The sequence below is a fragment of the Eschrichtius robustus genome, chromosome 13 (genome assembly GCF_028021215.1).
Source record: "Eschrichtius robustus isolate mEscRob2 chromosome 13, mEscRob2.pri, whole genome shotgun sequence".
Classification (NCBI taxonomy): Eukaryota; Metazoa; Chordata; class Mammalia; order Artiodactyla; family Eschrichtiidae; genus Eschrichtius; species Eschrichtius robustus.
In genome coordinates, this window is record NC_090836.1 from 96621941 (window position 1) to 96635496 (window position 13556).

A 13556-nucleotide genomic window follows, 5' to 3' on the forward strand; every position below is an offset into this window, starting at 1 on the left:
AGCCATATTTGAAGAGTTAATGACTATGAACTTTCCAAAATTGATGGAAAACATTATTCCATTAATTTAAAATATTCTATAAATCCTCCTCTACCCTCCCCCGCCACCAAATCCACACTTACAACTTACATTCCTCCCACTGAGCCACTGAGCAGTGGGAATTTATGTGTCTTTACCCTTTAACCTGGCTTTGTCACTGCTTTATCAAAAGAATATGGCAGAAGTGATGCCGTCCTAGTTTCTAGAGCAAGGATTTAAGAGACTGGAAGCCTCTATCTCTTTTTGCTTGGGACCCGGCCATCATACCACAGGGAAGTTGAAGCACCATGGAGATGACTCTTGGCCCTGGACCCTTAACCCTGGATGAACTCCCAGCCAACAGCCAGCACCAACTTGCCAGTTGTGAGTCATCTTATAAGTGAATCGTGCAGTCAAGCCACCCCAGCTAATACTATGTAGAATCAAACTGAGCCTTTCCCACTAAGCTCTGCTCAAATTGCAGATTTGTGGGATAAATAATTGATATTGTTTTAAGCCACTAAATTTTGGGAGAGTTTGTTGCATAGCAATAACTGAGAATGACACATATTGGTCAACGTACTGTAACGTAGCAAAAGCTGACACATGTGCCATGTAACAACTGCTGAAAACAAAATGCAAAGAGAAAACATTAAAAATAGCAAAGAGAAAAAAAGTTTTCAGAGGGCAACCATCAGACTCAACAATGCAGCTCAACAATGGAAGCCAGAGATAATGAGATGACATCCTTAAAGAGCTAAAAGAAAATAAATGCCATTGAGAATTCTACACCCAGAAAAAAAAAAAAACAACCTTCAAGTATGACGTTGAAATTAAAATATTTCACTAGTCAAACAAACAAATGCACCAGAGTGGCAGACTGACTGACTGTGACATTAGCAGACCCAAATAAAAGGAAATACAAAAGGATTTTCTTCTGGTAGAAGAAAGTTGATCCTAGATGGATGGTCAAAGATGCAGGAAAAAAATTAAGCACCATGAAAATGGTAAATATGTGAGTGAATCTAAATAAATATTAACAGCATAATGTCTTGTTGGGTTTAAAATAAAAATATTAATAAAAAACAATACATGGCATAGAAGTCTCGAGTGGGATAAATGGAGTTAAAGGGTTCTAAGCCCCTTGTATTGTTCTGGAAGAGGCCAAAGTACCAATTATACTTCAGTAAGGCCAAGGATGTGTGTTACAATCTCTAGGGTTCTTTCAAGAACTGTGAAGGGTACCATACGACCCAGCAATCCCACTACTGGGCATATACTCTGAGAAAACCATAATTCAAAAAGAGCCATGTACCAAAATGTTCATTGCAGCTCTATTTACAATAGCCAGGACATGGAAGCAACCTAAGTGGCCATCAACAGATGAATGGATAAAGAAGATGTGGTACATATATACAATGGAATATTACTCAGCCATAAAAAGAAACGAAATTGAGTTATTTGTAGTGAGGTGGATGGACCTAGAATCTGTCATACAGAGTGAAGTAAGTCAGAAAGAGAAAAACAAATACCATATGCTAACACATATATATGGAATCTAAGAAAAAAAAAATGGTCATGAAGAACCTAGGGGCAAGACGGGAATAAAGACACAGACCTACTAGAGAATGGACTCAAGGATATGGGGAGGGGGAAGGGTAAGCTGTGACAAAGTGAGAGAGTGGCATGGACATATATACACTACCAAACGTAAAACAGATAGCTAGTGGGAAGCAGCCGCATAGCACAGGGAGATCAGCTCGGTGCTTTGTGACCACCTAGAGGGGGGGGATAGGGAGGGTGGGAGGGAGGGAGACGCAAGAGGGAAGAGATACGGGAACATATGTATATGTATAACTGATTCACTTTGTTATAAAGCAGAAACTAACACACCATTGTAAAGCAATTATACTCCAATAAAGATGTTAAATAAATAAATAAATAAATAAATAAATAAATAAATAAATAAATAAATAAATAAATAAATAAAAGAACTGTGAAGGGTTTCAGATTTTACCCTACTTGCAAACTAACAAGTTAGCCTGACACAGTTTCATTGATGCTGGCAGAAGACACAAGGTTCCTGGATCAAAGACAAAGGGCAATTTATTACTCACAGCAATAGCATTTGTGCCAGAGTATCAGCATTTGTGCCTATTCCCTGGGATCCATTTCCCAGAGGGTGACATGAAGAGGGTCAGGTGACACCTGCTCATGTTGCATTAGAAGACAGAAACCCTGAGTGTAGGGAACTTGAATCTGTTATAATCATCAATGAGAAAATCTGTCTAAGCTTTGCTCTGGAGGAAAATATTATCTTTATTATATAGAAGAGTAAGCAAACCTACCCTTTGCTGGAGAGAAAGACCCTACCTCTATCCTCCAAGGCTGTTCACAATACAAACATCCTTGTAAAGACAGTATGGAAAAAAAGTAGTCAGAGCCTCTGCTTGTAAGATGTACAGAAACACAAGAGACCCAAGGAGAACTACCTCCCAAAAGCTATCATTAAAAGATAATAATAGAGTATAAATTTCCAAGCTAAAAGAGGTGGAAAAATGGAATAATAAGGAAACATTCAATCATGAATTGCAAAGCATTATGCCAAGGGAAAAAACTCTGATTCATAAGACTACATGCTGTATGATTAAAAGATAAAACTATAGGGATAGAAAGTAGATCAGGGTTGGGGCTTCCTTGGTGGCAAAGTGGTTGGGAATCCGCCTGCCAATGCAGGGGACACGGGTTCGAGCCCTGGTCTGGGAAGATCCCACATGCTGTGGAGCAACGAAGCCCGTGCTCCACGACTACCGAGCCTGTGCTCTGGAGCCCGTGAGCCACAACTACTGAGGCCCATGTGCCTAGAGCCCGTGCTCCGCAAGAAAAGAAGCCACCGCAATGAGAAACCCACACACCGCAACTAAGAGTAGCATCCACTCGCCACAACTAGAGAAGGCCTGTGCGCAGCAATGAAGACACAACACAGCCAAAAATAAAAATAAATAAATTTATTTTTTAAAAAAAAGTAGATCAGTGTTTGCTAAGGGCTGTGGTGGGTGCAGAGGCATTATTACAAAGGAGCATGGAGGAAATTTGGGGGATAACAAAAAAGCTGTGCATCTGGATTGTGGTGATGGTTACATGAGTGTGTACCTTTATCAAAATCCACTGAATGATACACTTAAAATTGGTAAGTTTTGGGCTTCCCTGGTGGCGCAGTGGTTGAGAGTCTGCCTGCCAATGCAGGGGACACGGGTTCGAGCCCTGGTCTGGGAAGATCCCACATGCCGCGGAGCAACTAGGCCCGTGGGCCACAATTGCTGAGCCTGCGCGTCTGGAGCCTGTGCTCCGCGACGGGAGGGGCTGCGGTGGTGAGAGGCCCGCGCACCGCGATGAAGAGTGGCCCCCGCTTGCCACAACTAGAGAAAGCCCTCGCACAGAAACGAAGACCCAACACAGCCATAAATGAATAAAAAAAAAAAAAAAAAAAAAAAAATTGGTAAATTTTATTTTTTGTCAATTGCATCTCAATAAAGCTAAAACAAAACAAAACAAAAACCAAAAAATAAAAAGAAGACAAGAAAGAAAGGAATAAAGAAAAGAAAATACGTGGAAGAATAACAAAAAAAAAGCAAACAGTAAGACAGTAGATTTAAACCCAAATATATCAGAATTACATGAAGTATAAATAGACTAAATGTTCCAAATAAATATAAGAAATAACAGACTGGATAACAGGGAAAAGAAAAGACAACTACATATTCTTTACAAGATTAAAGTTATAAGGAAATATATAAATACTAACCAAGAGAAACCTGGTGAAGCTATATTAATATCAGAAAAAGTAAAGCTTAAGGTAAAAAGCATTGCTGGACACAAAGAGGGATAATTCGAAATGATAACAGTTTCAATTCACTATGAAAATATGATAATTATGTATCTAATAATAAAGCTCCAAAATAAAGTCAAACTTGACAGAATTAGAGAACTAGACAAATCCACAGTCACACTGATAGATTTTAACATACTCTACTGGTTTCTTACACAACAAGCAGACCAAAAAAAAAAAAAAAAAAAAATCCCTATTGGATATAGAACAATTAATAAACTTGACCTAACAGACATATATAAAGCACTATTCCCATCAAGTACAGAATACACATTCTTCTGAAACACACACACAAAGTTATAAATATTGGACCCATGCTGGGCCATAAAGCAAATCTAAACAAATTTCAAAGACCTGAAAATATTTAGACTATGTTCTCCAACCATGATGCAATTAAGCTAGAAGTCGATAACAAAAAGATAATGAAAAATTTCCCAAATGTTTACAAATTAACCAAGATACATACAAATTATCTACAGTTCAAACAAGAAGTCATGGTAAAATTTAGGAACTATCTTGACTCGATGACAATGCAAATATTACATATCAAATTTGTGAGATGCACTTCCACTTCTGGCTATGACAGAGGAGTCTGTACCAGACTAGCCTTCCTGGTGAAAACAAATATAAAGGCAGGATTAAATTCAAACAAATATTTGAAGGTTCTAGAGAGAACCAAATGCAGGCAAGGCATAGCAGGCCAGGATTTTAGAGAAAAGGGAAGCACACTGAGGTGTGCCCCACATTTTTACTCAGGAAACTGAGGTAAGCCCCACATTTTTATTCAGTTTAAAAAAAAAGAATAAAGGTAAAATGTAGTCATTTTTAGAGATAGAAAAACAGAGAATTCACTGTCAGCAGACTTGCACTAAGAGAATTAAGCAGAAAGAAAACTATCTCCGATGGAAGCAACATAATGCAGGAAAGAATAAAGAACACTGGAAAAGGTATTATGTGGGCAAATCTAAATTGACTGTGTTTTGGGGTTTTTTTTTTTTGGCCGTGCCACACGGCTTGTGGGATCTTAGTTCCCTGACCAGGGATTGAACCTGGGCCCTCAGCAGTGAAAGCATGGAGTCCTATCCAGTGGACGGCCAGGGAATTCCCTGAATTGACTGTTTCTAAGAACAATAAAAATGTTTGGGGGTATACAGATAGAAATATTTACATATATATTTAATTAAAATGAAAATACATCACAAAAAGTTGATGAGATGGATAAATGGAATTGAAATATTCAAAGGTTTCTGCATTGTCAGGGAAGTGTCAAAGTACCAATTTAAGGTAGACTGTGGGACTTCCCTGGTGGTCCAGGGCTAAGACTCTGCGTTCCCAGTGCAGGGAGCCTGGGTTCCATCCCTGGTCAGGGAACTAGATCCCACATGCTGCAACTAAGAGTTCACATGCCGCAGCTAAAGATCCCTCGTGCCGCAACTAAAAAAAAAAGAAAAAAAAGATCCCACGTGGCAACGAAGATCCCACACATGGCAACGAAGATCCCACATGCTGCAACCAAGACCCAAAGCAGCCAAATAAATAAATAGATAAAATAAACATATTTTTTAAAAAGGTAGACTGTAATAAGTCAAGGATGCATTTTGCAATTTTTAACTACTTAAACATTAATAAAACAGCTAATGGACAGGGGAAATGGCATTAGTATACATACAGCAGCATTTGGCTTAAACACAGTCAAAAGTTGGTTCTTTGAAAAGACTTTAAAAAATCAATAAACCCCTAACAAAACTCAATGAGAAATACAGAAAACACGAAGTACCATCTTTTCAGATTCTTCAGATGTTAAAAAGAAAAAAAGAGGACATTATGAACAACTTTATGCCAATGAATCTGACATTTCTTGAAAACCCAACATACCAAAACTGACACAAGAAGATGGAGAAAATCTGGTAGCCCTGTATCTGTTAAAGAATTGAATACATATTGAAAAGCTTCACACAAAGGAAACTCCAGGCTTAGATGGCTTCACCCATGAATTCTTCCAGACATTTAAAAAAGTAGTAACATCAATCTTAAACAATTTTCAGAAAATAGGAGAAGGATTACTTCTCAACATTTTTTATGCAGCCAGCTAAAGCTGACACCAAAACCTGATAAGAATGTTTTTTAAAAAGAAAATTACAGGATAATATCTCTCATAAATATAGTGCTGAAAATCCTAAACAAATATTTGATTTAACCTAGCAATATACAAACGGGATGCTACATCATGACAAGGAGAGATTTATCCCCAGAACATATGGCTGCATTAACGTTTCAAAACCAACCAATCACCCAATCAATGTATAATTCACCATGCTGACAAAATAAAGGAGAAACTAACGAGCTAATAAATGCAAATCTCAATTGTTTCAGTATGAGCGTTTGATAATATACAACACCTATTCATGAATTTTTAAAAAAGAAAGCTCTTAGAAAACTGAGACTAAAAAGGAATATCCTTAATGCAACAGAGGGTATCTGCAAAAAACTTAGAACAAATATCATGCTTAATGGTATGATGCTGAAACTTTCCCTTTTGAAACAGGCATGAGGTGAGGATGCTTGCTTCACCATTTTACTCGTCATTCTTGCCAGTGCAGTACGGCAAGAAAAATAAATGAGAAGTATAAGGATTGGAAAGGAAGAAGCCAAAACTGTCATTATGTTCATGATGATATGATTATGTTCTCAGAAAATCCAAAAAGTCCTACAGATAAATTATTAGAACTAATAAATGAGTTTAGCAAGGTTGCTGAACACAAGATGAACATACAAAAGATCAACTGCCTGGCTATATACAACAACAAACAGGTAGAAAATTAAATATTAAAAAATATCATTTATTATAACATCAAAACATGTCAAACACTAGGAATAAATCTAACAAAATATGTCCAAAACTAATGTTCAGAAAACTACAAAGAATTATTGAGAGAAATTAAAGAAAAGCTAAATAAGTGGGAGGGTATTTCAGGTTTATAGTCTGGAAGACTAGACAGTATTAAGTTGTCAATTCTTACCGAACTTATCTATAGAGTCAGTGCAATACCAATCTTAAATCTCAAGAGCAGGGCTTCCCTGGTGGCGCAGTGGTTAAGAATCCACCTGCTAATTCAGGGGACACGGGTTCGAGCCCTGGTCCGGGAAGATCCCACATGCCGTGGAGCAACTAAGCCCGTGCGCCACAACTACTGAGCCTGCACTCTAGAGCCCACGAGCCACAACTACTGAGCCCATGCGCCTAGAGCCCGTGCTCCGCAACAAGAGAAGCCACTGCAACGAGAAGCCCGTGCACCGCAAGGAAGGGTAGCCACCGCTCGCTGCAACTAGAGAAAGCCCACGCGCAGCAACAAAGACCCAACGCAGCCAAATAAATAAATAAATAAGTAAATAAATAAGTAAATAAAAAGATACATGCACCCCAATGTTCATGGCAACGTTATTTACAATTGCTAAGATATGGAAGCAACCTAAGCATCCATCAACAGATGAATGGATGAAGAAGATGTGGTACATACATACAATGGAATACTGACTCAGACCCAGGCCCTATCCTTCCAGAGCTCTGTGGTCTGGTGGGGGAGACAGATGTGCAAACAGACATGTGGCAATCCGTGGCAAGAGGGGCGGACAAAGGTACAGACACTGCTGAGGGAGAACAGAGGGGTGAGCACAGGCTCACAGAGCAGGGACACATGAGTCGCAGGCCAAGGAGTGCAGGGAGAGCATTCTTAGCAGATGGAAAAACAAGGGCAAAGAAAATGTGTAAAGAGTGAAGGTCTGTCCGGGGAACATGAGTCTGACACAAGCCCATGTACCCCACATTTACCCCACTGAATGCCGGGTCCTGATCCACCTTTTCTGGCTACTGCCTGAGCCCCTGGAGGGCAGAGACCTGCCGCTGGTGGAGATGGGCTGTGGGCTGGATAAACAGTGAACGGGCAAACCTTAGGGTGTGTGTCTAGGCAAAGTCCCAGCACAGAGGGCCTCAAAAGTCAGTCCCCTTTCGAGAAGCAAAGATCACATGTCACACACGCTTTGATCATTCCTCCCAGGATTCCTGGGAAGTGCAGCCCTGCTTCTGCTGAGATACCAGTGAGGGGCTGGCAGGGTTCGTCAAACAGCATATGTCACAAATCAATGTCAGCAGTAAATGATTAACTCGTACCAGGAAGAGAAGTATGGACGTTATCACAATGTACACGGCGGTGCTACAAGTGACCACCACGGGGCTCACCCCAGAAGAGCCAGGCGCCTGGACCATATGTCAGGCTGGGGGCCCAGGATGGGCCCAGCTCATCACGCTGCGAAGCGGCCCGCCTGGAGGCAAAGGAAGAGGTGGGTTCTGGAGCCAGGATGTCTGTACCCCAGCTCTGCTATGAGTGGCTTTGTGACCTCAGGCAAGTTACTTAACTTCTTTGAGCTTTGTTTCCTCCTCTGTAAGAAGGGGTCAATAATAGCCCTACCTCTGGGGACTGTGGTGAGGACAGAGGGAGCTAACAGTTAGACCAGCGCCTCACATGCACTAATATAACGCGATACTATCATTGCTGCCACCTGTACCAGCCAGCATCCGACTCTCCACCCATAGGGGTGTTGTGGGACTCCCAGGCCTTAGGGAATAAAACCTGAGGATTCGGAAGACCCTGATCCCCTCCCCCAACCTGAAGCTCTGCAGTCACAGAACAATAGGAGCACCTCTACCTGGAGGCTGGAAGCAGGACCCTGACACCTCCGTCCAACACACTTAAGTACTTTGGGGACAGAGCCCTCCAGGCAAGTAAAGGAGGAGACTTAAAAGACAGGCCTCGGCCCCCTGAAGAGGCAGTCCAGCACACCAAGCCTTCTCTCCACAAAGCACAGGGTGTTCGGAGCAGTGGGGAACCCCCCACGATGACTACCCCAGTGAAAAGCCCAGGGCTCTGGCACAGTGCCCCCATCCCCCCGACAGCCCTCACTCTCGGCGACGCCCAGGCCTTGGCATCACCATTTCTGCAGCTCCTCAGAACCTCCGCTCCAGCTTCCCACCCTCCAACCTCCATCCCAGCTCACTCCCGGGATGACAGGACAGCCAGATGGGTGAACGAATGAAGCACTATCAGCACGAACCGAACTCAGCCCCAGTCTGCCAAGCTCCCCTGGACCCTGCATTTGGGGATCCTTGGTCACTCCTCTCCCCTCTTCCCAACCGGCCCTGCAGCTGCTCAGTTCCCTCAGCTCTGTCCTGGATGCCTACACGTTCCTCTAGCCCACGGAGCGGGGCCCAGCATGCCCTGAGAAGAGCAGCTGTCCACCCCTTCCAGGCTCCCCTGAACAAACCTCGGCCAACCAGCTCCTACAAGGACAGTCACGCCTTAAGGACCCAGGGCTACAGGTGATCCCTGGGCCTTCCCCGATTTGACCTTCTCAGCTTCCGCATCCTTCCTCCCTCCCTCCATCTGTATGGGTCAAGCCTCGAGGCAGGCAACAGTCCTCCAGCCCCAGCCCCTGCTGCCGGGGACCCTGATGGGCCGGAAGGTGTCGAGTCTGGGAAGCCCCTCCCTCCGTTCTAAAAGCGGCCCCACCCCCAACAGACCCCTCAGATGTCAACCTGAAGAAGCTGCTCTCGGCCAAGGGACCTCCAGGCTGAGACCTGGGAGGAGTCAGAGGCGACAAGTGTGTGTGGGGCAACGACCATCACCCACCGGAATCCACTCTGGGGGTTCCTGGGGTTGACCAGGATGCAGTCCCACGTGCGACTGGGAGCGTTCTGGAACAGAATCAGCTGCCTTTCTTCCCGGACCCGGCCACCCGAGCTGTAGTCCGCCACGGGCACCTCCTTCACCCGGAATGGGTTGGAGAACAAGTTGGTGACGCTGCTGAGGGTGTTGACCAGGCGGCCAAAGAACTGCATCCTCCGCGGGGCCGGCGGGGAGGCCCCGCCACCTTCCCCCTCAGTCTGGAAGAAAACGGGGTCTCTGGTCAGCCGGGCTCGGTCTCCCATGCCCACCTCACCACGCACGGCGGTTTCCTGCACGGGCACCCAGGTGGCTCCCCACCAGCGCTGCTCCCCGGATTCTGGGCCTGGAGGGACCTGGAAAGGAGGGGAAAGAAAGAGAAACGGCACTGAGTGGGAGGGAAGAAGGGTTGACGAGAAGTTCCAGGGCTGCCACTGTGTACAGGTGACCAGCACTGTCCTGCCCCCGACCCAGTTTCCCCAAAAGAGACTCAGTTTCCTCATCTGCAGCGCGGGGCTGTTGTGATCAAAGGAGATGGCAGATGTGAATGCACGTGATGGGCGACACTGCCCTGTGCAAACGGGGTGTTCTCACTCTGTAAAGTATGGAGTCGACTTTTGGGAACTCAAAGAGCTTAGCACTGGTCATTTGAATTCCACAAACAAAACCAGTGTCCCCTCTCTACTGGATGCCACAAGGGGACCAGGGTCATCTCACACTCCATCGGGGGCATTTGTCTAAAACCTCTGGTGCCTGCTACCACGGGCTTCCCAAAGAGCTCTGAGAGAACGCAAGAGCAAGCTCCGCGGAAATGAGCGTGAACGCAAAGACTTAGAAACAGTGACATAGGTTTGGGTGGAAATTTTGTTTCCTACCCACAGGGTCACAGTTTCTGCTATGGAAACTGTCCCCAGTTTGGATGACAGAATCAGATGTCTTGTTATTTCCTGGATTCCCAGAAAGCACACTACCTTCCTCAGGCAGTGCCACCAAAGCTGCATGACAATCGGCTCGAGGCCACCCCTGCCTCTGTGCCAGGATGTCACCTGCCAAAAGAGCAGGTCAGTTGCAGGACAGAGCGTGGGAGTGTGGGCACCGTGGGAGAGAGTGGACATGTGAGTGGATACTAGTCATCCCCTGGCCTATGGGTGGAGGGAGGATCAACGTTAGGGATGAAAGGAAAAGCAAGAGGCCTACAAAGAATCATCTAAAAAGGCAGTAAGGGTCAACAATAATCATCACATCAGGAGACGCTTACTTACTTACTAGGTAGTAGGCCCTGAGCTAAGCACTGCACGTCATTGTCTCATTTAATTCTCACAAACTGTATGAGGCAGACGGCCAAAGCACACAGTGCAGCTTGGGAGCAAAACTGCATTCAAATCCCAGCCTCACCACTGACCAGCTGTGTGACCTTGGGCAAGTTACTTAACCTCTCTGAGTCAGTTTCCTCAACTGTAACATGGGGATCACAACAGAGCCTAATAACAGTACCTGGCAGATAGTAACGTTCAACAAACATTAGCCCTCTTTAGTTCCATCACCCCCTTTTACAGATAAGGAAACTGAGGCTTAGAGAACATGATTGAAGAGCTTTGAAAACGCTGTGAAGCTTTGTAACGTCTTTCCTTTTTTGATGTGGTGTGAGCAGATTGTGGGAGTCAGTTTCTCCTCCTTTAAAATGAGGACAGCGCTCGCCTCTCATGTGTGGTGAGGATTAAATGAGAACGTTCATGAGGATGCTTAGACCTATGTCAAGGTCCTTCTTTCTTCCACACTTGGGAGCTGAAAGGACAGAGGAGCTGGGTACCTGCGCCTTTCCCCACAGCCAGGGGAGAGGGGCTGGGACCCCAAGAGAAGGCATGGGACTTGGTATCCGGAAAAGAATTCCCCCAAAACAGAACACATGGCATGCACAGCAACATGCTTTATAACAATTTCTGTTTTGACACAGAAATGGAAGCAACTTCAATACCCAGCATTAGGGGAATTGTAAATTATGACACGTGACCCCCAAGACACCGTGTGGTCACTAAAGGCTGCTACTGAGAAGGTGGTAACAACTCAGGGAAAGCACGTGGCGTCGTCATAGGCTCGGTGGCAACGAGCCCATGACGCTCCCTGTGCTGTTCTGGGCTGTGAGCTCGGCCTGCGAAGCCACTGCCTGCCCGTCCTGTCTCTCCCCATCAGTCCCACCCTGCCAGCTCCAAACCACACGCGATTCCAGAAAGCAATGCTGTTTCGCACCTCCTTGCCTGTCTGCATTGTTTTGTCTATCTAGAATGCCTCCTTTTGTAGCTGGAGAAGCCATGATCCTCCTGCCAGACTGTACACTTCACAGCACGAACCACACCAGGCACCCATGTGGCTCTTTCTGTACTCTGGCCCTGTTCCAAGATCTTTACATATATTAATCATTTCATCTGCACCACCATCCTATGAAATCGTTACCATGCTTATCCTCATTCTACATATGAGACAATCAAGGAACAGAGAGGTAAAGTAACAGGCCCAAGGTCGCACGGCTAGTAGGTGGAGGAGTGAGAACTGGAGCCCAGATGGGCTAGCTCTGGAGTCTGAGCTTCGTATGGGCAGGTACTGGGTCTTTTTACTTCTATCAATTCTAACACCAGACTCGGTCCAAAGAAAGTTTGTTAAAACATTATTTAACTGAGTAAAAATTACGCACAGCAAAAAACAAAACAAAACAAACGAACAAAAAAAAACTGATAGAAAACATACCAAAATACTAAGGGTAGATGAGAGTATTAGGTTCATGGGCAAATTTTTTTTTCTTTCCCCTATTTTCCAAATGGTATAGAAAATTATTATCTTTTTTAAAGAAAGTGGGCGTGTAGGCTGAGCCTCTGGGGCCTGCATCTGGGGAGTCAGGGGAGGGGGGCGTGGGCGGGTCAGGCCTGGCTTAGAAAAGCAGCACAGAGGCTTCGCAGAGGGCAGGCCGCAGCACCGGGAGAGGCGCTCCCAGGGAGCTGGGGAGTCGGGAGCATCCAGCGCCCGCGGCCCACCTGGGTTAAGGAGGAGAGTCACCGTGAGGGTCCAGCTGGATGGAAGGCAGATGCCCCGCCCCAGAGGAGAGCCTCCCTCCTCAGGGTCCCCAGCGCTGGTGGCGAGGGTGCCCCCCACACACACCGACAGCAGCCTGGCCCCAGAAAGGACAGGCCTGGCCCTCCTCCAGCCTTCCAGGGTAGGTGTGAGGATGAAATGACACAGTGGAGGGAAAGTGGGACGCTGGCCACTTTGGGCACACAAACAGTGGCCACTGTCATCACGAGGTGGAAGAAAGGAAATGAAAACCCTGGGCCACATCCTGGACCGATCGTAACAGGCTGGCCTCATTTCTGTCCCCTTCCTCCTGTCCCTGCCACCTCTGACCCTGGAGCCCAGGTTCTTTCCAGCATAGCTGCAGGGATGGGCGCTGGGCTGGGGAGCAGCTGCCACTCGGAGCGTGGAGGGTCCCTGCGCACACGACCCCACCCGCACCCCCTCACCCCACCCCCGTACCCATCCCCGACCCCTGCCTGGACTGTCCTCCCTGCCGTCTTCACCTGCCCCAGAGCCTGCTTTCAAGAAAGGGCTGTCAGACAGATGAATAAACCCCTTCTCATCCTTCAGGACTCAGTTTATGTGCCACCTCCTCCAAGAATCACACCCTGCGCCTCCCCTCCTCCCAGCCCTGGCTGCACGTGCGCCTTCCTCCGTGCCCCACCCTGCCCAGTGCACGCCCACTGACCACTTAGCCTGGGATGGTGATGCCGTATCTGCTGGTTGGGCGTAGGGGGGCCCATCCCCCCTTTATGGGTTTATCCAAGCACCTGGCATGCTGTTCCCGCCCCACAGTGGGCATAACATAAATGTTTGGTGAATGAATGAGAACAAATGAATGAACCAACTGGAGGCCCCGGGGGGCCAGC

The 13556-nt window shown here is 45.9% G+C and overlaps 1 protein-coding gene across 5 annotated transcripts in view; it reads right to left on the reverse strand.

Annotated features, from left to right (window-relative positions):
- The window catches only part of PLA2G6 (phospholipase A2 group VI), a 51099-nt gene that overhangs the window by 32567 nt on the left and 4976 nt on the right, over positions 1-13556 (reverse strand). For 2 of the 5 annotated variants that reach the window (XM_068560937.1, XM_068560933.1), the window contains exon 2: positions 9592-9980. In XM_068560937.1, coding sequence (XP_068417038.1) covers positions 9592-9890 — 299 coding nt within the window. In that variant the 5' untranslated portion in view covers positions 9891-9980. The remainder of the gene's footprint in view (positions 1-9591; positions 9981-13556) is intronic. The other 3 variants (XM_068560935.1, XM_068560936.1, XM_068560934.1) reach the window with 2 other exon arrangements.